The following is a 23,231-nucleotide window of genomic DNA, read 5'->3' as shown; positions in this document are numbered from 1 at the left end:
TTATTATGCGTAATTCCCGCAAACCTCATGCGACGCTCTCTCACAACCTGGACTCCCAGTTCGGCATAGGATTTCCCTGATTGAGACCCGATTTCTATAACTGACTCCAAAATCTTAGCCATCTTTGTTGAGCCATATTTAGTCTTTTTCAATTTCGGTCGATGACTATTCACTGCACTTATTAATGGAGCCCTGCCACTGGTAGAAATTTAAAACTTCTCTTGGCTACGCTCTTGCAATAAGGTGACTGTAGTTTGCTTTAGATTTTTATATCGAAAAGGGAAGTTTTATCGTCAAAATCATCTGTTGGGGGGTTTTAAACTAAAAAAATCTCTGGAGGGTTGTTTTTTTTCAAATTCAAAACCCCTTTAGTACCCTCATAGAATATGGTGACTGTGGTTTGCTTTATGATAATAATTGAAGAGAGAGGCTTTCAACCTCAAAACTCTCTGTAGGGAGATTTCAAACTGAAAACGATCTCTATGGGTTTTAAACTTTAAAAAAAAGCTATCTGGAGGTAGGGTTTTAAACTCAAAACCCTAATGAGCTTGGCTACGCTCATAGCATTTTGAGTAATTTGTTGTTGTTTTTATTGAAGGGGTATTTTTAGATTTAAACCCATCTGAAGGGGTGTTTAAACTCAAAACCCCCTTTGGCTACGCTCATAGTATTTTGAGTGCGTAATTTGTTTTGTTTTTTTTTACATTGAAGAGGAATGTTTTAGTCAATCTCGCTAGAGAGGGTTTAAACTCAAATGTCGTTTGGCTACGCTTATAGAAATTTGACTGTGTAATTAGTTGTTGTTTTTTTTTTATATTGACGAGGTATTTTTAGCTGCAAACCCCGCTGAAGGGGGTTTTAAACACAAAACCCACCTTGGCTACGCTCATAGAATCTGGTGACTGATGAATGGATAATGTTATATTGAAGAAGGGGTTTTCTTGTTAATTTTGGAGGGGGTTTTAAAATCAAAATCTTCCTTAGCTATGCTCTTGGAATTCGGAGATTGTCGTTTGCATTTTTTTTTGTTTAATTTTATAGAATTTTTATCCCCTTCGTTGGGGATTTTTAACTAAAAAAAAAACCTTTATTATGGGGTTTTAACCTCAAAACTCCCTTGGCTGCGCTGGGGCAAGTGATGGTTTAGTATTAAAATCTCACCTAAAATAAACAAAGCAAAGCAAAATATAAGTCACTAAATTCGACCCCCCCCCCGGGCCGCAGTTGGGGGGGGGGAGGAAATTGAACCCACCCACCCCCGGCTACGCCCATGGTAAAATACAATGAAAAAAAAGGGGGGGGGGGATCGATGAATCCTTTTTGTCGAAAACATTAAATGATTGCTTTTTATGCTTTTTTTACACAAACACACACACGCGCACACACACACCTGTGGATGTTGTTTGGGCTGTATTAACTAAAGTAAAGCTTTAAAACCATTGTATGTTGTTGTTTTTTTTATAGTTTTTACTCTTTTTTTCTAAGGCATATCTATGTCCTTCTTCAGTCGCGAAGTGACTATGAATCATCTCACAGAAACATAGAAATGTGATGAATGACTGTGCATTAGCTGCGGTCGAAACGGTGTCGCCCACAAAGCAGTTCTCCTTCTCCAGACGGATGAACTATCCAAAGGAACGGCAAGTGCCAATACAGTTTGGGGTCAGCGGCGTCGCAGGCTCTTCCAAGGTGTAGCACTATGTGCTGCAAACTACCTAAGAGATGCCGGCTCCTTCCTCAGGGTTGAGTCTTACGTATGTTTGTTTATAGCTGCAAAGCTCTAAAAAAAATAATTTTGCTTACATTGTTGAATACAGCACTACTAACCATTTGACAGCAGTGTTGGGTCTGACACTGATCCCGCATAGGGGACAACTACATGCCAAAGGCGATCTTTTTTTTTTTTTTTTTTGGTAAGCTTAGAGAAGAACGGCGTAACAGAGATCCTCCCCCCCCCACTCGTAAGCACTATAAAGATGAATTCAGTTTTCCCCACTCTGGCATAGAGGAAAGTAGCTGGCAACGGTTGGCCTCTAAAAGAGACAGATGGAGAGTTCTCATAAAGGCCGCGGGACACACTCTGAGGCAGGTGCAGAAGACGAAAAAAAAATTAAATAGACCCTGGGGGTCAACAGTATTGTCTGCATTAGATGTGATAAAATATGTAGGTCTCACCTGGGTTTGCTTAGTCGTGTGAAACTTTACACTTAATCTTTGGAATGGAAGACACAGCCATTAATTAAATTTATTATAATGTTCTTGGTCTGTCACCATGGCAATGGTATGCCAGTGTCACAGTCTCGGTTGACATTGCCTGTTGTATATTGACCTTGGGTCAAGTGGGTGAAAGGCACGTGAAATCTCTGATGTAGAAAGAGGAAGTGGGAATGACTAAATTGACTTTTAGTCAGTAGTAACTTTTAAAGTCAGTTGAGTAGCAGTCGCCTCTGAGACAGTACACGTATTTTTAGTAGTTGTTTTCTGTACTTAGAGCTGGATACATGTAATGCGGAGGTGATTTAATAATAAAGTAATATATACACCTATTCAAGCGGACTTGGTATATTTGATATATTTGATACCGCTGTGGTGCGGATGTAACTATATTTCAAAACAGTGGAGTATCATTGTGTAACTACCAAGAAGTTGCAGTATATTATTATTATTGAATAAACGTCACTTTTGGTCTGCTAAAGTTGGATTGAAGTTAATCTATTTAGGTTAATCTATTTAGGTTTGTTACGTGTTATGTGTAGCTCCATGACACACGAACCAATCATTCGCGACACAATCATAGTAATACACGTTTCTACATCTTGGTGACCAGCAACACACATAAACGTTACAGCCAAATTGATGGTAGCCTATAGCATTCCTGCGTCGTGGTCATCGGAATAAAAGCTCTCTTTTGTACTTAAGAGGGGCGTGACAAGCGATTTTAAAACTTACAAAATGTCCTACGACTAAGCATTACAACCCGTAGCTGATGACCACTACTTATATACTTATGATCTCTATTACAATATTCAAGATTCGATTGTAAACCAGTACCGTTCATCAAGCAAAGGTGTCAAGTTTTTGTTTTCTTTAAAAATAGATTTTTACAACCCTTGGATATTTTCATTGATTTCTATTTCATATTAATCTATACATTTTAATAATCATTCGGTGTTGCCTCAAATAGGTTTATACTTAAAGCACAAAGAAAATATGAGCCAATCGCCCTATTTTCTACATAAAACCTGTCACATATATATGTTCATCTTAACATACAAAGAACAGAAGTAATTTAAGTTCCTCAACTCATTATACGATCATTAACTCTTCATGGTCCTGTCAACTCAAGATATTATCATTATTTTTATGAGTGATCTAGTTGCAGTCCTAGAGCAAAGGAAGTTTAATTCTCAATAGCACTAAAATCTTGAACTACCCGCTTTATTTCTACCATTATCTTCACCTATAATCATAGATCCGGGAATCTTCCCTCACGTGACCTCGTTGACATAATGATCTAGGTCTAGTTGAGATTTCATTGGTATGGATAACTTGTTTGTATCACTAATTAACTTTCAAATCGATTATTTAGTTCATTTTTTTTCTTCAGTGAATGCAAGCCTCCACAGATCGCTGGTATAGATTTCTAGACCTAGACTAGAGTAATCGTTAACTGAACGTCTGTGTTACCCGTGCTTGTAATCGTGCTAGTATTTGTAATTGTGTTTGTATTGTCGTAGTCTGTGAATCGTGACCAGCCTGTACTGTGCTATTGTGTGTGTCAGTCGTGTTTTATTGAAGTAAAGCCTTGTTTCTAAGGTCTTGAGTTGATTTAGCATATTACAATTTATTTCAATAGTACCATTCTTAAATGGAAAAGATTTTGCGTCCCAATAGGCTGGATACCGATCCAAGTTCAACTGATGCTTCAGTTACATGGAAACTTGGATTTCTTGTTTTGACAGATTCGCAACAAAGGTAGGGGCTAGTGAAAACGAACACTTTGACCTTCTATGTAACTTTGTGTCTCCATCCTTATATCAGTATATTTCTGTTCTAAATACTCAGAAGCAAAATCTATTCTTGAGAATTTATTTGTGAAACATTGGCCAGTCATTTGCTTGTAACGTGAAAACAAAAAGTCGATCAAAGTCTTGATCAATTTGTACACAAGCTGAGAGTGATGGCCAGAGATTGTCAGTTCCGAGCTGTCAGTGCTGACAAAAATGAAGAGGACGCCATTCGCGATGCCTTCATTAGCGGCATGCGTTCGAGTGTAATTAGACAGCGGCTACTTGAGAAAATATCCCGTGACTTGAAAACGGCATTAGATATTGCCAAGACACTCGATATGGCCCTAAAAGAATCCAGTTTGTTTAGTGCTACTTCGCAATTGACAGAGTCATCTCTTTCGTCATCGGCAATCTCAACCGAAGAAATGGTGGACTCAGAGACAATCGCAACAGTGAGTACTAAATGTTTCTTTTGCGGAAGTAGTCGGCATCTCCGAGCAAAATGCCCTGCCAAAGACTGCTTCTGTCATTCATGCGGGAAAAATGGACATTTTCCGAAGGTCTGCAGGTCCAGCAACACACCTATAACCAAAACAAAAGTCAAAACATCTCCTAGCAACGAGATTAAAAGACAATCTTGTAAAGATTGTAGCTGCATTAAGGACTCTACATACTCCAGCTATACCTGGTTTAACTTAATCAACAGTACACATCTCCGTAAATGGCGTGAACCAAAAAGCCCTAATTGATACAGGTAGCGGGGAAAGCTACATTTCTTCTAACATCCCAAGGGAGCATGATTGGCCAGTGACACGTTCAAAGCACACAATTTCGATGGTGTCTTCTCAACTGTCAAGCGTCACAAGAGACCACATGTTTGCATCGCTAAAATACAAAGGGGAAGTTTACAATCAATTCAAACTTTCGTTACTAGATGAACTTTGCACTGATGTAGTGCTTGGGTTGGATTTTCTCGCATTACACAAAAAACTGATCATTCCATTCAATGGTGGTCGTCCTCCATTTCATGTTTGCTCGCTTAATACTGTTAAAGTAGAGGCACCACTACTGTTTGCAAATTTATCTCCTAACTGCAGACATATTGCTACAAAATCTCGCCGTCACTTCTTCTAAGACACTCAATTTATTAAAGCTGAAGTTGAGAGATTAATACGAAAGGGTATCATTGAACCTTCCAAATCACCTCGGAGAGCTCAAGTCACGACCAATGAGCGGCACAAAAGCGAATGAATGGTCGTTGATTATAGCCAAACTATAAATAGGTTTACTAAGAACTTACCTTTCCCTGTAGAAGAGGTTAAATAGCCCATTCAACAATGCCAAACTTGCAATAGGATCAAACCTTCCACAAAGAATTCACAGGTACTCTTATAAAAGCCACACAGCCGTTTCAAAGAATAAGTGTTGACTTTAAAGGTCCTTTGCCATCAGAACAAGTACATATTGACAATGATAGATGAATATTCTCGATTTCCATTCGCTTTTCCCTGACCTGATATGAGCTCAAAGGCAGTGGCAAAGTGCTTCGACCAATTATTTTTCATCTTTATAGCACCCAGTTGTATCCACTCTGATCGTGGCACATCATTTATGTCCACATAAACTACAGAATATTTACATTCTAAGGGCATAACCACTTGCAGGACAACGCCATAAAATACAAAAGGGTACGGGTAAAGGAGAAAGGCTGAATAAAACATTGTGGCGGGCTATTGTATAAGCATTGGACTCAGGGAAGTTGGAACTATCACAGTGGGAATCTGTGTTGCCTCAGGCACTTCTTTCAATTCGATCATCACTGTGTACTTCTACGAATGAAACTCCACACGAATTCAATAGAAGATCGCCAACGGGAACATCCTTGCCTACTTGGCTATAGAACCCAGGGAAATTATTCCTAAATCACCTATAAGATCTTGAAAATTTGACCCATTGGTACAAGAGGTTCAACTTATTAACTGCAACCCGCATTACGCCCATATACGTTTTCCAAACGCCGGGAAGAGACAGTGTCGCTTAGGCACCTGGCGCCGAAGGAAAGTTCCACGAACGACTTTCTCGAACCAGAGAGCTGTATACTGCCTGAAGAGGTCGGTGACTCATTGGGTCTCTCACCAGAGAGTAACTATATGTGCCTGAAACAATCAATAATTCACAGAGTCCCACCCCAAGGATGTACAACCAGCCAGAAGTCATCAGTGACTCACAGGAGAGCCACCCAATGCCAGAGGCCAATGTTGACTCGAGTCCCGTACAGGACAATTACGACTTGCAAGGAGAAAAGTCTACGCTTAAGAAACCTCCGAATCCTTCCTTTCCTACTCATGGTTATAATGTAAGACCCAAATAGAAATAAAGGAGGGGTGAATGGAGTAATCGTTAACTGAACTTCTGTGTTACCCGTGCTTGTAATCGTGTTTGTATTGTCGTAGTCTGTGAATCGTGACCAGTCTGTACTGTGCTATTGTGTGTCAGTCGTGTTTTATTGAAGTAAAGCCTTGTTTCTAAGTTTATTTTTGTTTGCAATGGATAACTTGTTTGTATCACTAACTTTCAAAGCGATTATTTAGTTCATTTTTTTTCTTTAGTGAATGCAAGCCTCCACAGATCGCTGGTATAGATTTCTAGACTTAGCAGAGATCTCTTAAGTACTCTACTTGTAAGTATGACTATTTAGTTTTCAAATCGACTTCTAAGTCCATTTCTTCTTTTTTTTTAAAGTGATTACAGGGACCACATTATTTGTGGTCTTGAAAATACACCTTAAACATTACTACGTTGTTATAATAGTACAAATAATAATTTTAATAATAATAATAATTGTTATTATCCATAAGGAAATTTGCCTTACATTACACAAAACAAAACTAAGACTGCTTTATTGATCCTTACGGAAATTTGTTGTTATTGCAAGGACTATTTTCTCATATAAAGACAACACAACAGAAAAATACACATAAATAGAACAGACACAACATAAAGAGTTCATTCAGCGACTACACACAGGCAACCTGGTCCTTTTTATGTTTCCTGATCAGCGAGTGGCGTTATAACTATAGAAATTGAAATATGCATTCACATTCCCTCAAACGTTACATGTGAAATGTTTCTATCTGATAGTTGCATTGTATTTAATGTTTGATGGACAGGAGAACAAAGGTGGTTGTGCCTTCAAAATCCTGACCAATAGGGTGCTTTATTTTATTTTTTTTTGGGGGGGGGGGTGAACCTCAAATCCCCAATTGGCTATGCTAACGAAATTTAATGACTTTAAGTTTTTCTTTTCTCAACCTACACTGGGGAGAAGGGTGAGTAGAATCTCAACCCCCCTTTCCACACACACACACAAACAAACAACTAGAGTAATACTACAATCTTCTAACCCCCCCCCCCCTAACTGTAATAGTGAAGTGATTTAATTTCGAAAAAAAATGAGGGAGGGGGGGGGGAGGGAACCTTCCCCACCGGCTACGACGCCCACGGAAGAAACAACCAGACGCCAGTGACAGAGACACACAACTAGGTCACCAACTCGTGACTAGTGATACTTTTGACTCCCGTTTTAATATGTCGGGATAGTAAATTGATTTCCTTGTGTGTGACCTCTCTATGTTGCAGTATGGGCGTGTGTAAGTGATAGTTTAGATAAAACTACACATGTGCTATTGTTGTTGTTGTTGCACTGGCTTTTGTTTTCTTTCAATTACACTTACGGGAGAGATTTAAAAGTCTATAATTTCATCCTTCCTTAAAGGAAAAAGAAAAGCTAATTCAGAGTTAAACTTTGTTTACTAAAAGTGCAGTTCAATTTTCTCCCTAGCTGTCCTGGATAATGCTGATAGCTTCTCATTCAGTAGTCTTCTAAAATATATAGATCTAGATCTATGAGTTTATAAAATTATTGTAAAAAAATAAATCAAATTTGGATCTAGATCTAGTTCTATGGAAACATTTTGAAATGATCTACGATAAAGATCTATAACATTTTTACGTGTGTGAGTCATAGAAGTACCACTCGAGCCTTTGTTTGATACTCACTACAAGAAAATATTTATCATGCAAGGATGGAAGCACACAAAGAAAAGGAAAACACTTTCAAAGCGGCGTCTGACGAAGAACCTTGCAAAATGGCGACCGTACTAACTTGTCTTGTTTTGATTTTGTTTTTTCAGACTGAAGATGTCTTCGACCTTGAACTACGTCTTCGCTCTTGTGGGTGCAGTGCTGACATTGAGCATTCTGTCTGGTATTGTTTATCATGTTTGTCCTAATCATACTGGGCAATGGAGCTACAAGACACCCGAAGCAGACGATATCGTAACTACTTTATCCGTAGGACCATGGGCACGATTGACATCATCTTCTTCTGGATTAGAACTTACAGCCAAAGAGCGCTTCACGGATTCAAAGCTGCCTGTTAGAGGTTACTTGGGTCGAAAAAAGAGTGGCCACAATATGGTAAACTGCAAAAACAAAAAAGATGGGTTGTGTTTCAATCGCAAAGATGGATTCCGGTTAGAAGTTTTCTCCAGCGCTATAAAACGCAAGCCTATACGCAAAGTGAAAGATCTTGACTGTATCACAATCTCGTGGGAGCCGCCCGCCAACTCAAGCATCAAGGAGACACCCGAAGACTGTTTTGATCTGTCCGGATTTCACTGGTTTGGGGGGTTTGAGGAGTCGTGCCAGACGTGGCCAATGAACGGGTACAACATCAACTCTTCTGCATTCATCACCGCAGACTCCTACATGGGTCGAGTGTTTGGCAGCGTCATTGAAGGGATATTTTTATCCTCTTCTGGTCTAGGGATCATCGTGGAGGAGACGACGCCTCTTTATGTAAGCATTAACCAAGGAGGGCTGCCCCACTTGTGCCTGAAAGGAAAGGTTGGTGAGGGAACGCCTTTCTTCAACGTCACCAAGCCGTTCCTTCAATACGACGTCTGCTTGTCTGCTAACGTGCTTACATTGTGGCAAGGAATCTCCGCAAGACACATACCGACGCCAGCATTTGCACCCTCGTTTGAAGTCATAAAGCGCCCCATATGGTGCACTTGGGCTGTTTATTATGACAAGATCAACCAATCTATCATATTAGATTACGCCAAAAGTATCAGAGCTCACAATTTGAGCGTTTCTCAACTGGAAATAGACGATTCATGGACTCTTCATTACGGAGATTTTAACTTTACCACAGATCGCTTTCCAGACGCCGCACAGATGATACAAAATTTGACAGACTTGGGAATCCCGGCCACCGTTTGGGTTCATCCGTTCTTTAACAAAGACTCTAAAACATATCAACTGCTAAAGGAAAAAGGTTTCCTTGTTAAAGATATCGACTCTGACAATCCCCACTCAGTGAGCTGGTGGAGGTCTAAGAATGAATCAGGGATTTTGGATGTGACGAATCCAGATGCGGTGCAATGGTACCTCGATACCTTGAATTACTTAAAAGTAACATTTAACGTTACGTCATTTAAGTTTGATGCAGGGGAGGCAATCTGGTATCCAGGTAAATATAAGGTGCAAAACCCGGTTGCATCCCCTAACTATTTATCGAGTAAATACATTGACTTAGCTCTCCGGAGTGATATGAACCAGAAACGCCAGGAGATGAGAGTAGGCTTTCGGAGTCAGAAATCATCATTGATGATGCGTATCATTGACAGAGAGAGCGACTGGAGCCACACGTTGGGAATCAAGACTGTTATCCCAGCATCCCTTGTTTTTGGAATGATGGGATACCCTTACATTCTCCCAGACATGGTTGGTGGGGACGGCTCGCCCGACAAAGAACTGTTCATCCGTTGGCTCCAGGTCAGTACGTTCCTGCCTGTGATACAGATCTCAAATCCTCCTTGGCGTTTCGGTGACGACGTGGTGCAGTTGACCCGGAAATTCCTTCAACTCCATGAGGATTATGCCGACGACATATTCGATCTGGCCCTTAACGCGATCAAGACCGGCGAGCCGATTATCAGGCCCTTGTGGTGGATCGCCCCGCAGGATGAGGACGCTCTTCCTATCGATACGGAATTCCTACTGGGCAACAACCTGCTTGTGGCTCCTGTATTGGAGTGGGGAGCAAGATCACGTGACATTTATTTACCAAGCGGTCAATGGAGAGACGAAAACACTGGAGAGATTGTGCAGGGCGGAGTCTGGCTGTTGAACTACGCTGTTCCCCTAGAAGTCTTGCCGTATTTTACCAAAATCGCGTAGCAGAAATTTTTCCGTAGAAAGCATTACATTTTTTTTCTTGATTTTTTTAAATCACTTCTTCTTTTAATAAATTCTGAACATATAAAGAATAATACTTTTTTTTTAAACCAAAGAGATAATTCACTTGAATTGCTATTATGTATGGATTCGTGGAATGTTCGTGAAATTGACATGAATTTATGTCTTTATGTTATAGATACCAGATAATTAATCAGTGTATTGATTTTCAGGATTTAAAAAAAAAACAATTCAAACTACATGTGACAATATCCCACGTAGAAGGAAGACATGTGACAATATCCCACGTAGAAGGAAGACATGTGACAATATCCCACGTAGAAGGAAGACATGTGACAGTATCCCAGGTAGAAGGAAGACATGTGACAATATCCCACGTAGAAGGAAGACATGTGACAATATCCCACGTAGAAGGAAGACATGTGACAATATCCCACGTAGAAGGAAGACGTGACAATATCCCACGTAGAAGAAAGACGTGACAATATCCCACGTAGAAGGAAGACGTGACAATATCCCACGTAGAAGGAAAACATGTGACAGTATCCCACGTAGAAGGAAGACATGTGACAATATCCCACGTAGAAGGAAGACATGTGACAGTATCCCACATAGAAGGAAGACATGTGACAGTATCCCAAGTAGAAGGAAGTGTAATGTGACAGTATCCCAAGTAGAAGGAAGTGTAATGTGACAGTATTCCACGTAGAAGGAAGTGTAATGTGACAGTATCCCAAGTAGAAGGAAGTGTAATGTGACAGTATCCCACGTAGAAGGAAGTGTAATGTGACAGTATCCCAAGTAGAAGGAAGACATGTGACAGTATCCCACGTAGAAGGAAGACATGTGACAGTATCCCACGTAGAAGGAAGACATGTGACAGTATCCCACGTAGAAGGAAGACATGTGACAGTATCCCACGTAGAAGGAAGACATGTGACAGTATCCCACGTAGAAGGAAGTGTAATGTGACAGTATCCCAAGTAGAAGGAAGAGTAATGTGAAAAATTCAAGAACCACATGGAAAAAAGAAACATGTGGACAATCTCTAGAACACTGCAGCCTGTCCAGATTCTCTGTGAGCCTCTTCTATCTAAGACAGCTACAAAAAATTTTAATCGACAAAACAATAGTTAAACTTTTCTATACAGCAATCAACAGCAGTCTAATTAACTTTGTCATCACTTGCTGGTATGGTAATACTTCACTGGCACAAAGACATAGACTAAATTGACTAATTAATAAAGCATCATATATCACTCGAACAAAGCTACCATCCCTTGAAGAAAATTTTCATGAAAAATGCTTTTCCAAAACACACACGATTCTTATAGACAACCTGCACCCATTAAACCACTGTAACATCAGATCTGAACGAATTGGTCGTCTTCTTTCCATTTAGGACTAAAACAGAAAGATTTAAAAACTCCTCTTAATCCCACTTTCGGTCAGAGTGTTACAAGATCATCTGTCGTCATCTAGAAGTACATAGAAGTCTTATCATAAAACGCTGGTTGTGAGTGTGTATGTGTTTCGTGTGTGAATTTTGTTCGTATTTGCATCTATATTGTTATTGTTACAGTAGTTACGCTGAGGTGGTAAATTGTAGTCAAACTAAATTTCCTTTGATTGGACCAAAATTATCTTATCTATGTATCTTATCTAAACCGCGAGGCCGTGGCAGTCCCGCCTCTGGGAGAAGTAATGGAAAAACAGAAAATTTATATAGTTTTTTGTTTGTCAACATTCCAAAGTCAATGTCTTTGTATTTTATAATAAGCTACATATACAGTGAGATGCTTTCAGAATAAAGCTTATAGGCCTAAGTACAGATAACCCCGTCTAAATGTTTTTCACATTTACAGCCAGAGTAGTCCTTTTGGATATCCAAAAATAAAATGGCTATGTTAGTCTTAAACATAAACAATGTCTGACAATGTTTTTTTAATAGCTTATAAAAAATCTAATATTACAAGTATATTTAGCCTTTCTTTTTTTTTAGCGGCCCCCAAAAGGGGGAAACGACGCTATTAGTTTTGTGTGGTCTGTCTGTCCGCCCGTCCGCCCCGTTTAAATCTCGTAAACTTCTAGAGACAGGTCATCTTGATTGTAGATCCAAGATAGCAGAATTCATTTAAGACATCCAGCTTGTTATCGTCAATGATGATGGAGAATTGTGCTGTAGCAGGTGGTCCCATAACATTAGTTTTCTTTGTGCTAAAGGTTAGGCCATACTCTTTACAAGCCTGAGAGAAGCGGGACACTAATGACTGAAGCTCCTCTTGTGAGTGTGCCACTACCGCTGCGTCGTCCGCGAATAGCATATCTCTTACGAGGGTAATTCTGATTTTAGTTTTAGCCATCAGTCTAGCAATATTTACAAGTTTGCCATCAAATCTGGAATGAAGATAAATGCCTTCGTGCATTTTTGAAACGCGTGAAGGACTAGCATTGAGAAGAGTATTCCCAAGAGGGTTAGGGCCAAGACACATTCTTGTTTGACTCCGCTGTTTATACTGAAACTTTCGGAGCAGGCGCCGCTGAATTGCACAGTACCCATCATAATTTGGTGGTAAGAGACAATAATATTTAGCAGCTTGGGTGGACAGCCTATTAGCTGTAAAATTTTAAAGAGGCCTTCTCTGCTGACTAGATCAAAGGCCTTTGTCAGGTCGATGAATGCGATGTACAAAGGCATTCTTTGCCCTCTGCACTTTTCCTGAAGTTAACGGATGGAGAAAATCATGTCAATTGTGGATCTCCCTGAGCGAATGCCGCACTGTGATTCTGGATAGACTCGATCAGCAAGTTTTTGTAGCCTGGGAAGTATCACTCGAGCAAAGACTTTGCTTACAATGATTAGGAGGGAGATTCCCCTGTAGTTGTTGCAGTCGCTTCTGTCACCTTTGTTCTTGTACAGGGTGACGATCTTAGCATCCCGCAGATCCCGTGGCACAGCACATTCTTGCCAACATTTGCAGAGCAGTTCGTGTAGAGATTGGCTTAGTGTAGTTTTACACTGTTTCAGAAGATCTGGGGGGATACCGTCACATCCGGGTGCTTTGCCGGCAGCCATGTTGTCAATGGCTTTATTGAGTTCTAATAGAGTGGGTACTTCATCTAGTTCATTCATTGTGGGTAATTGGTTGATAGCGATAAGGGCTGAGGCAGAGACTGAGCTTGTTGTGGCGTAAAGTTCGAAGTAATGTTCGACCCATCTGTGCATTTGTTCGCTCTTGTCTGTAATTACTTCCCCAGTGGTTGATTTGAGAGGTGCTGACTTTTTTTGGACAGGTCCGAGAGCCTTTTTGATTCCTTCATACATCCCTCGGATTTAAGTGTGTTGTATAATAATTTTTATATCACTAATATCATAATGTGGGTTTTAATTGCAGATTTTTATACATGGAGGAAAAGACTAAAAGCTGCAAGCTTTGTTGGTGTCTCCGGTGTACAAAATAAAGGAAGTGTTGACATGGCATGTTTTTTTTAAATGTATTTAATCATTTGTTTCTACACTTTTTAGCAGAATCCAAAAGTCTAAGCTCTTCCGTTTACAGCCCAAAAGAATTTTGAAATGAAGGAAGCATCAGACCACAGACCTATAATATATATAGGTCTGTGCATTAGACTTTCCTTCTATGGCCTAATACAATACTCAGAAAGCCACAAAGATAAAGGCACATTCCTTGTTCTATATGCTAGTAGAAATCTATACAAATGTCCATGCTATTAGAGCATGGAACGGGTTGCCTGAGCCAGACAGGTAAACTAACGACTTAGCAGAATTTAAGTCATTGGTAACTTGGTTAACATGCATAACTAGATGCATGAAGCGTAGGATTCATCCTCTTCTTTTTTTTTTTGAAGTAACGTCTGTATTTTATAAGATAAGATGACCTAAAACGTATTTAAAAAAAAATCGCCAGCGGTGATAAAAATTTGTGAAGATCAACTGTCACGCATTGAGATAGTTTATTTCTTTTTCAATTAGTTGGTAACAGTAAAGTTTAATTTAGAGTTCTTGACATTGTATAATTGATCCTGAAAATGTCCAATATTGTCTAAAAATAAATGAAATAATGAAAGAAAAAATATATGCAATTTTTAGTAAAAAAAATAAATGTCATCATACGTATTTTGCAAGCCTCATCTATAATTTATGGGGGTTGGGGAAGCATGTCAATATCATGGTTTCAAGTAGGAATTTGACATTTCATATTTTGTGTGTTTTACATGTTTTAGGATGTTCTTCAGAATCTCTCGAGCTAAAACGGCTGCGTCAAAACGTCGCTACCGCTGCCAAGGTGCTGCAAGCTGCCTGAGGGTGTTTGGGGAAAGTTGCAAGGCAGCTAAGGTTTCAATCCAGAGTTTTTGTTCTCCTAGGGGGTCGCCAGCCAGGACTAGCTAGACCCTCCTGCTCGAAGCTTACAGATTTAGGCGCCAGTAACTCGCCTTTGCTCCACCTCAGGTCAGTGATTACAGTTCCACCGGACCCGGTATCTAAACTGGACAAGCCTGTCTCTTATCACTATACGAAATTTTAAAATGAGTAGTTGTTTTGTACTGTACTTATTAGATTAAAGGTTTCAGATAATTTTACTTTTTTTTTGTTCCTCATTTCTTTCCGTGATATGTTTTGGAGTCTGCTATTTTGAAAATAAAATCTACAAGATCTAGGCTTTAAATATTTGTTTGTCAGAACTGTCGTGCTTTAGTTATTTTCTTTAAAGTACATAATGGCCCCTGGATATTGTTACTCATTGCTCTCCCCCCCCCCCTTTTCCTGATAATAGGCTGTAAGTACAAAATGACAGAGCCTGGCTGGGTTGAAAGATTTGTTAGAAAAACCATGAGAAATATTTAGGCCTACGTCCTACGCATTGAGTTGAAATATTGTCAGAAGGCCATCACACAGTCCAACATTACAGCCAGGGTCCAACTGATTATTTTCAGACAACTGATGATAATTAAGTCCTGCGCATTTCTTTAAAATATTGTCAGAAGTGACTGTTGATTTTTCATGCTAAAATATTTGTTAAAAGCCTGCTGACTTCTTGTTCTATGAGTAAGATATGATATCGCAGAAATGATTCTTTCAATGTTATTTCTTTGAGTAGTCCGTCAAAGGAAATCACACAAAAAGTATAAAAAAATTGGAAAATAATACTAATCAGATCTTTATGAGTGCCCTCAACAATGATAGAGAATAAAGGCATGAAAAGAAACATATTTTTCTTTCTGTCAAGATAACCTATCGGACAGGACGCTCCATAAACCCTTAAACATGTGTATCTAAAACTTTTATCAGTGGCGCCCCCCCCCACCCAACAAAGAAAATTTCGTTCAGCCCCCCCCCCCCTTAGCCAGATGGGGTCTGAGGAGCGTTGTAAGCTCCCACATTGGGGTCTGGTTGGAACATAAGGATGTAATGAAGAAAAAAAGAAACCTAAGTGTTTCTTTGCATTTATATTTCCAATATGTTTCGAATCCAAGTTCACGCAGTGAGTCCGTTTAGTCTTTGTTCTAATCTGAAAAAAAGTATTTCTTACGGTATAGCGATTGGATTCGGACTGGTTCAGTAGGCTTTTGTTAATTCCCTTCAGTTTTGCATTGCCTTGTTTTGAATCTGTGAGGTGTCGTAGGAGGTTTGTAACACTAGCGGATACAGAACTATATGAGAATTAAAAAACGCAGCGGGGTTCGGGGCTTCGCCAAAAGCGTTTTCTTGCATTTTTCATTGCAGAAAAGCATTCTCTTGACATCTAAAACTCATTACTCATCATTGAGAAACGCGTTTTTTTGCATTCTTCACTGCAGAAACGCATTCTCCTGACCTACAGTTCATTATTCATCCAATTGAAAAAGGACCTTTTGAATAATGTTTTACCTTAAAAATATTCTAATATGAATTAATAGGCCTTTAATACATTGCAAATAAAACCGATTTGTTCCTTGAAAAGATAAGACACCCCACATTTTTAGAATAAGGCTTTGAGGATCGCCGACGAAAAAAAATTATTTGAAAAATAACATTTAAAAAAATGCTCATTTGTAGGTGATACAATTTGTTCAATAGGCCTATTTGTAACTTTGTTTTGCGTCCGTGTGTGTTGTGTTGTTTATGAAGTTCTTCCAGCACTGGATTATAATCCAAACTATATTAATGTCAATCCCAGAAAGAAATTCCCTTTACTACACGACACCCGAATTGGTCCCGAATTCACGTTGGTTGCCAAATAAAAGAAAGGTGCATTAATACTCTTTACGTTTTGTTATTTGATATTATCTCTACATTTATGCCAAAAACACTGTATTATGGACCAATCCAACTCCTGGCTTTCACGTGTGACTCAGATATTGAGTCCGGCGGAACTGTTTTAACTAAAGGAGCAAAGGCGAGCAGCTGGCGCCTGAACCAGTAAACTTCGGGCAGAAGGGGCTCGTTAGCCATGGCTGGCCGCCCACCTAGGAGAAGGAAAACTCTTAATTCAAACCTCTCCTGCATAGCAACTACACCCAAACGTGGGAAAGGCTTAGGGAGTCAACACTGAGGATACATCAGGAGCCCGCAACCCTTACGCAGTTTGCGGCAAACAGTGCTACACTGACAGAACCTGCGTCGCTGCTGACCCCAAACTGTATCGGCGCTTTCCGTTCCTTTGGATAGATCTGCTGCGTCGCGAGGAGGGGAACTGATGTGTGGGCGATGTATCGATCCGACCACAGCTAAAACCCAGACTTTTATCTTATTTCTATGAGATGATCCATTTATATATAAGGACTGAAGGAGGCCATATACTGTATTATGTAAGAAAGCAACAATTTTTAATTCTTATAGTAAACACATTTAAATTTAATTTTCTTAATTTTGTTTCTTTCAAGGGCCCATATGGACACCTATTTTCATCGACTCGGGGTTCATTTTATTTCTTCGTGCGGACTATAAAATATTTCACATGAATAGGCTCTTCTTGAAATGCGTGTGTTAAATAAATTCATCAATTTATTATAGACCTAGTGTAAGTAACTTCAATTCCTCTTCCTGATCCTGTAATTCAGTTATTAGTTTGTAAATAAGTTTGTAAATTCTATTGCCTAATTGCATTTCTTCGTTGAAATTTTCTTCTATGGCATAAAATGATAAAATGTTCTTCGGGAAATTTGATTCCGAATAAAACTATAACCTCTATTTATTTTGATTTCTCAAGCCCCCCCCCCCCTTACACTTGCCTTCACATATAATCTTATATATCTTCCCCACTTGACCTCACTGATAAAGAGCTCTAGATCTAGCAGAGATCTCATAAGTATGGATACCTACTGTATTTATAAGTACCACTTGATTTAATTTTCATATCATTCATTTAGTTCATTTCTTCTTCATTAATGAATGCCGCCTACACTGATTGCTAAAATAGAGCGCTAGTCAGTTCTAGATCTAGCTCTCTTTGGTATGTATAGGCCTACCAAAAGTACTTTTTAAAGCTTTAATCTGTTTAGCTTTCAAATTGATTTCTTAGTTCAATTTGTCTTCTCTAATGAATGCCTAATGCGTCCACAGTTGTGGAGTATTTTTGTGTTCTTTGTTAGGTACCATTTTTTTAATTCTTGGAAGTACAATCAAACATTTTACATTATTGTATGTGAAACCTGAGGAAAATAACACACTCGACATGTAAATAATTCCGGCAAGTAAAGAAATAGAAGAAATGATAAACCACTAACATCAACAGCACTTTTCATTGAGTTGTAAATATCTCTAGAGATCTACATCTCTCGTTTAAAAATACAAGTTTATATATGTCAGGACTACTACATTTAGTTCCCGGTATGTAGGTCTCATAGACATAAAATATTATGTCTATGGTAGGTCTCTATACTGCTTTATGGACATTTTACATAAACCTTCTAATGTGCGATTGTTATTCTAAATTACTCAAGTCTTGGCTTATGTTTTGATACTTAGACTTACAGTTTTAATTGCTTACCTCTCACTAATTAAAAGTCTTCGGTCTCGTAAATCTTTGAAGAAAAAGAAAAGTTAAGCGTTGAACTTTGTCAACTTCAATTTAACCATCCCCATCTCTACGTCTTCTCTCCTCCTTGGTAGTTCATCCTTAAGTAGTCTGCTAAACAATGTATAGTTTAGTGCAGTGGTGGCTTCAGTGATATTTTAAATCTTTTTTGAAGAAAGAGCTTATCTTATCTTATATAATACAGACGTTGCTTCAAAAAAGATGATTACGTCCTACGCGTCATGCATTTAGTCATGCATATTAACCAATGACTTAAATTCTGCCAAGTCACTGGTTTTCCTGGCTAACTCAGGCAACCCATTCCATGCTCTAATAGCACTAGGGAAGAAGGAGTATTTGTACAAATTTGTCCTAGCATATGGGACGAGGAATGTACCTTTATCTTTGTGTCTTTCATAGTATTTTATTAAATTTTGTTTTTGTATTTGAAGATTATGGTTCAGTGTTTTATATATAATTGCTACTTTACTTTTGAGTCTCCTGTCCTGAAGGCTTTCTAAATTTAGTGATTTTACTAAAGGTGTTACTCTGGTTAAGTGTGAATATTCGTTTGTTATGAATCTCACTGCTCTATTTTGTGTCTGTTCCAGTTTCTTAATGTTATCTTGAGTTGAGGGGTCCCAAACGGAGGATGCATGTTCTATTATTGGCCTAACCAAGGTTAAATAACATTTTAGTTTTATGTTCTTATTTGATTTATAGAAATTTCTTTTAATAAACCCTAATGCTTTGTTTGATTTTTTTATAGTTTCATCAATATGTGGATTCCATGACAGTTTTTCATTTATTATAACACCTAGGTATTTTGCGTTTTTAGTCTGTGTTACTGGTTTGCCATGAATAAGATAAGTGGAATTAATTTGTTTTAGTTTTTTTGTTACTCTTAACAACTGACATTTTTCTGGGTGGAAAGACATGCTCCAATTTGATTCCCATTTCTGTAATTCATCTTTGTAAAATATCTGTCTTGTGTTGTTTTTATTGTTCTATATATTTTATGCAATCGTCTGCAAATAATCTGACTTTTGTTCCTCAATTTGGTAAATCATTTATGTAAATTAAAAATAGTAGTGGACCCAAGACTATTCCTTGAGGTACACCTGAGTTTATTGTTATCGGTGTTGATTTAGAGCCATTTATTATTACAGTTTGTTCTCTCCCTATCAGAAAATCTTTAATCCACTGATGCAGTGGACCATTAATGCCTAAATATTTTAATTTTTTAAGCAAACTATGGCGGTGAACTTGTGTCAAAAGCCTTGGAAAAATAGCATCTATTTGTTCACTATTATCTAAACCTTTTGAAAAATTAGTCAACAATTAATCCAATTAGTTGTGTTTCACATGATCTATATTTCCTAAAGCCATGTTGGTATGGGGTGAGGACATTATGTTTGTCTAAGTGGTTTATGATGTTGCTACATATTATGTGTTCTAGGATTTTACATGTGATGCTGGTAAGTGATACTGGTATGTAGTTTCCTGGATCAGATTTTTCTCCTTTTTTAAATAGGGGGGTGACATTAGCTTCTTTCCAGTCCTTTGGTACTCTGCCCTGGTTAAGCGATGCCTGAAAGAGTATTTTGAACACTGGGGCTAGCTCATTGCTCAGTTCTTTGAGTAATCTAGCTGGAATACCATCAGGTCCAGACGCTTTATTTGGTTTGGTGTTGGCTAATAGTTTTTGAATTCCATTTTCTTGTACTACTATATCTTCTATGTTGTCTACTTGGTTCAAATTAAGTAATATGTCTTTGTCTCCTGAGCTTAGAGAGAAAAGTATTTTTCCAGATGTTTATTGCAAGGGACACCATATCTCTAACAGCTTAGGGCCTTATGAGGTCTAAATCCTGTCCTGCTCGAGGGTATAGTGCGCCACTTGTAATCGTGAAGTACGCCACTTTTGGCCCATGTGTCATCATCGTTTACCCACCCATGGTTTATTGTAAAATACATAGATCTAGTTCTAATGAAAGATTTAGGAATGATCTAAAATATAGATAATGCCTACATGACCTGCTTTTTTTTTTATCATGTTGAAATTTATTTAGATTTAGTAATTACGCCATATTGAGACATTTTGTGTCCCATGTTTTTGCGTGTGCCTTCCTTGTCAAGCTTGAGCTCTAGATATCACAGAAGTGCCACTCAAACTTTTGTTTGATACTCATTAAAAGCTATGTTAATCATGGAAGCATGTAAAAAAAAGTCATGCACTACCAAAGCGATGCAAGATGAACAATCTTGCAGAATCCCTGCAGGATTAAACTTGTCTTGATTTTTGTTTTTCAGACTGAAGATGACGTCTGTAGTGGGTGCTCTGTTGACAGTGGCCACTCTGTCAGGTACTGTTTACTCTGTTCGCCCAGGTCATACTGGACAATGGAACTACGAAATATTAAGAGCAGGCGGTATCAATGCTAGCTTATCTGTTGGGCCATGGGCACGATTGGAAATGTCCGAGTTTGGAATAGAACTTACTTCAGAAGAACGCATAACAGATTCAAAGCCGCCTGTTAGAGGCTATTTAGGTCGAAAGCACAGCGCAGAAAATCTGGTGCACTGCAAAACAAGCAGCAATAAAAAGGATGGGTTGTGTTTCGATCGCAAAGATGGATTCCGGTTAGAAATTTTCTCCAGCGCTATAAAACGCAAGCGTATAAGCCAAGTGAAAGATCTTGATTGTATCACAATTTCGTGGGAGCCGCCCGCCAACTCAAGCATCAAGGAGACGCCCGAAGACTGTTTTGATCTGTCCGGATTTCACTGGTTTGGGGGGTTTGAGGAATCGTGCCAGGCGTGGCCAATGAACGGGTACAACATCAACTCTTCTCCATTCATCACCGCAGACTCCTACATGGGTCGAGTGTTTGGCAGCGTCATTGAAGGGATATTTTTATCCTCTTCTGGTCTAGGGATCATCGTGGAGGAGACGACGCCTCTTTATGTAAGCATTAACCAAGGAGGGCTGCCCCACTTGTGCCTGAAAGGGAAGGTTGGTGAGGACACACCTTTCTTCAACGTCACCAAGCCGTTCCTTCAATACGATGTCTGCTTGTCTGCTAACGTGCTTACGTTATGGCAAGGAATCTCTGCAAGGCACATCCAGACGCCAGAATTTGCACCCTCATTTGAAGTCATACAGCGCCCCATCTGGTGTACGTGGGCAATTTACCATGACAAGATCAACCAATCGATTGTGGTAGATTACGCCAAAAATATCAGAGCTCACAATTTGAGCATTTCTCAACTGGAAATAGACGATTCATGGACTCTTCATTACGGAGATTTTAACTTTACCACAGATCGCTTTCCAGACGCCGCACAGATGATACAAAATTTGACAGACTTGGGAATCCCGGCCACTGTTTGGGTTCATCCGTTCTTTAACAATGACTCTAAAACATATCAACTGCTGAAGGATAAAGGTTTCCTTGTTAAGGATATCAACTCTGACAATCCCCACTCAGTGAGCTGGTGGAGGTCTAAGAATGAATCAGGGATTTTGGATGTGACGAATCCAGATGCGGTGCAATGGTACCTCGATACCTTGAATTACTTAAAAGAAACATTTAACGTTACGTCATTTAAGTTTGATGCAGGGGAGGCAATCTGGTATCCAGGTAAATATAAGGTGCAAAACCCGGTTGCATCCCCTAACTATTTATCGAGTAAGTACATTGACATAGCTCTCCGGAGTGACATGAACCAGAGACGCCAGGAGATGAGAGTAGGCTTTCGGAGTCAGAAATCATCATTGATGATGCGTATCATTGACAGAAAGAGCGACTGGAACCACACGTTGGGAATCAAGACTGTTATCCCAGCATCCCTCGTTTTTGGAATGATGGGATACCCTTACATTCTCCCAGACATGATCGGCGGCAATAGCTTACCCGATAAGGAGCTTTTCGTCCGCTGGCTGCAAGTCAGTACGTTCCTGCCTGTGATGCAGATCTCAAATCCTCCTTGGCGTTTCGGTGACGACGTGGTGCAGTTAACCCGGAAATTCCTTCAACTCCATGAGGATTATGCCGACGACATATTCGATCTGGCCCTTAACGCGATCAAGACCGGCGAGCCGATTATCAGGCCCTTGTGGTGGATTGCCCCGCAGGATGAGGACGCTCTTCCTATCGACACGGAATTCTTACTTGGCAACAACTTGCTTGTGGCTCCTGTATTGGAGTGGGGAGCAAGATCACGTGACATTTATTTACCAAGCGGTCAATGGAGAGACGAAAATACTGGAGAGATTGTGCAGGGCGGAGTCTGGCTGTTGAACTACGCTGTTCCCCTAGAAGTCTTGCCGTATTTTACCAAAATTGCTTAACAGACATTTGTACAACTTTTTAGCTTTATTATTATTATTTTAAAAGAGGATTCTGTACATAATAAAAGAAATATATATATAAAGAATATTTCATTTGTTTTTATATGTATCATATCCGTCTTATTAGAATGTAGACGTATAGACGCCGGAAATGCTATTGCACAACTGAATGACTTTAAGGATACCAAAAAATCTGATAATAAAAATAAGTGACACAAAAAAACGTGATGGTTGATCGTTAGATACGCGCTTCTTCATTGGCCCGGGTTCGAACCCTGTATGTCGCGAACCAATGCCGTCTGTGGGAGGATTGGGTTCAAACGTAATAATCTTCTTTTTTGAAAGAACAGCTGAAAGTTCCACAACTGAAGGAACGCCTGAAAGTTGCACATCACAACGTAGAAGGAACATCTGAAAGTTGCACATTACAACGTAGAAGGAACATCTGAAAGTTGCACATCAAAATGTAGAAAGAACGTCTGAAAGTTGCACATCAAAATGTAGAAAGAACGTCTGAAAGTTGCACATCACAATGTAGAAAGAACGTCTGAAAGTTGCACATCACAACGTAGAAAGAACGTCTGA

The 23,231-nt window shown here is 39.2% G+C and overlaps 1 protein-coding gene across 9 annotated transcripts; it reads left to right on the top strand.

Annotated features, from left to right (window-relative positions):
- The first annotated feature begins 3,440 nt into the window (after positions 1 to 3,440).
- Positions 3,441 to 22,836, top strand: LOC106062942 (myogenesis-regulating glycosidase-like). Of its 9 annotated transcripts, none has more exons than XM_056007855.1 (4): positions 3,441 to 3,538; positions 3,857 to 3,975; positions 6,620 to 6,690; positions 8,204 to 10,841. In XM_056007855.1, exon 4 carries the CDS (start codon positions 8,211 to 8,213, stop codon positions 10,254 to 10,256), a length of 2,046 nt encoding a protein of 681 aa, XP_055863830.1. In that variant the 5' UTR covers positions 3,441 to 3,538; positions 3,857 to 3,975; positions 6,620 to 6,690; positions 8,204 to 8,210; the 3' UTR covers positions 10,257 to 10,841. The 9 variants fall into 9 exon arrangements, with proteins under 9 accessions (XP_055863830.1, XP_055863831.1, XP_055863828.1 ...); XM_056007854.1 differs by lacking the exon at positions 3,441 to 3,538 and adding an exon at positions 3,540 to 3,633; XM_056007856.1 differs by lacking the exon at positions 3,857 to 3,975 and having other exon boundaries at positions 3,454 to 3,538.
- The last annotated feature ends 395 nt before the right edge of the window (positions 22,837 to 23,231 follow it).

This window comes from Biomphalaria glabrata, chromosome 13, assembly GCF_947242115.1.
Source record: "Biomphalaria glabrata chromosome 13, xgBioGlab47.1, whole genome shotgun sequence".
NCBI classification, from domain to species: Eukaryota; Metazoa; Mollusca; class Gastropoda; family Planorbidae; genus Biomphalaria; species Biomphalaria glabrata.
The sequence above is the reverse complement of the archived record's forward strand: the minus strand, read 5'-3'. Positions and strand labels throughout refer to the sequence as shown.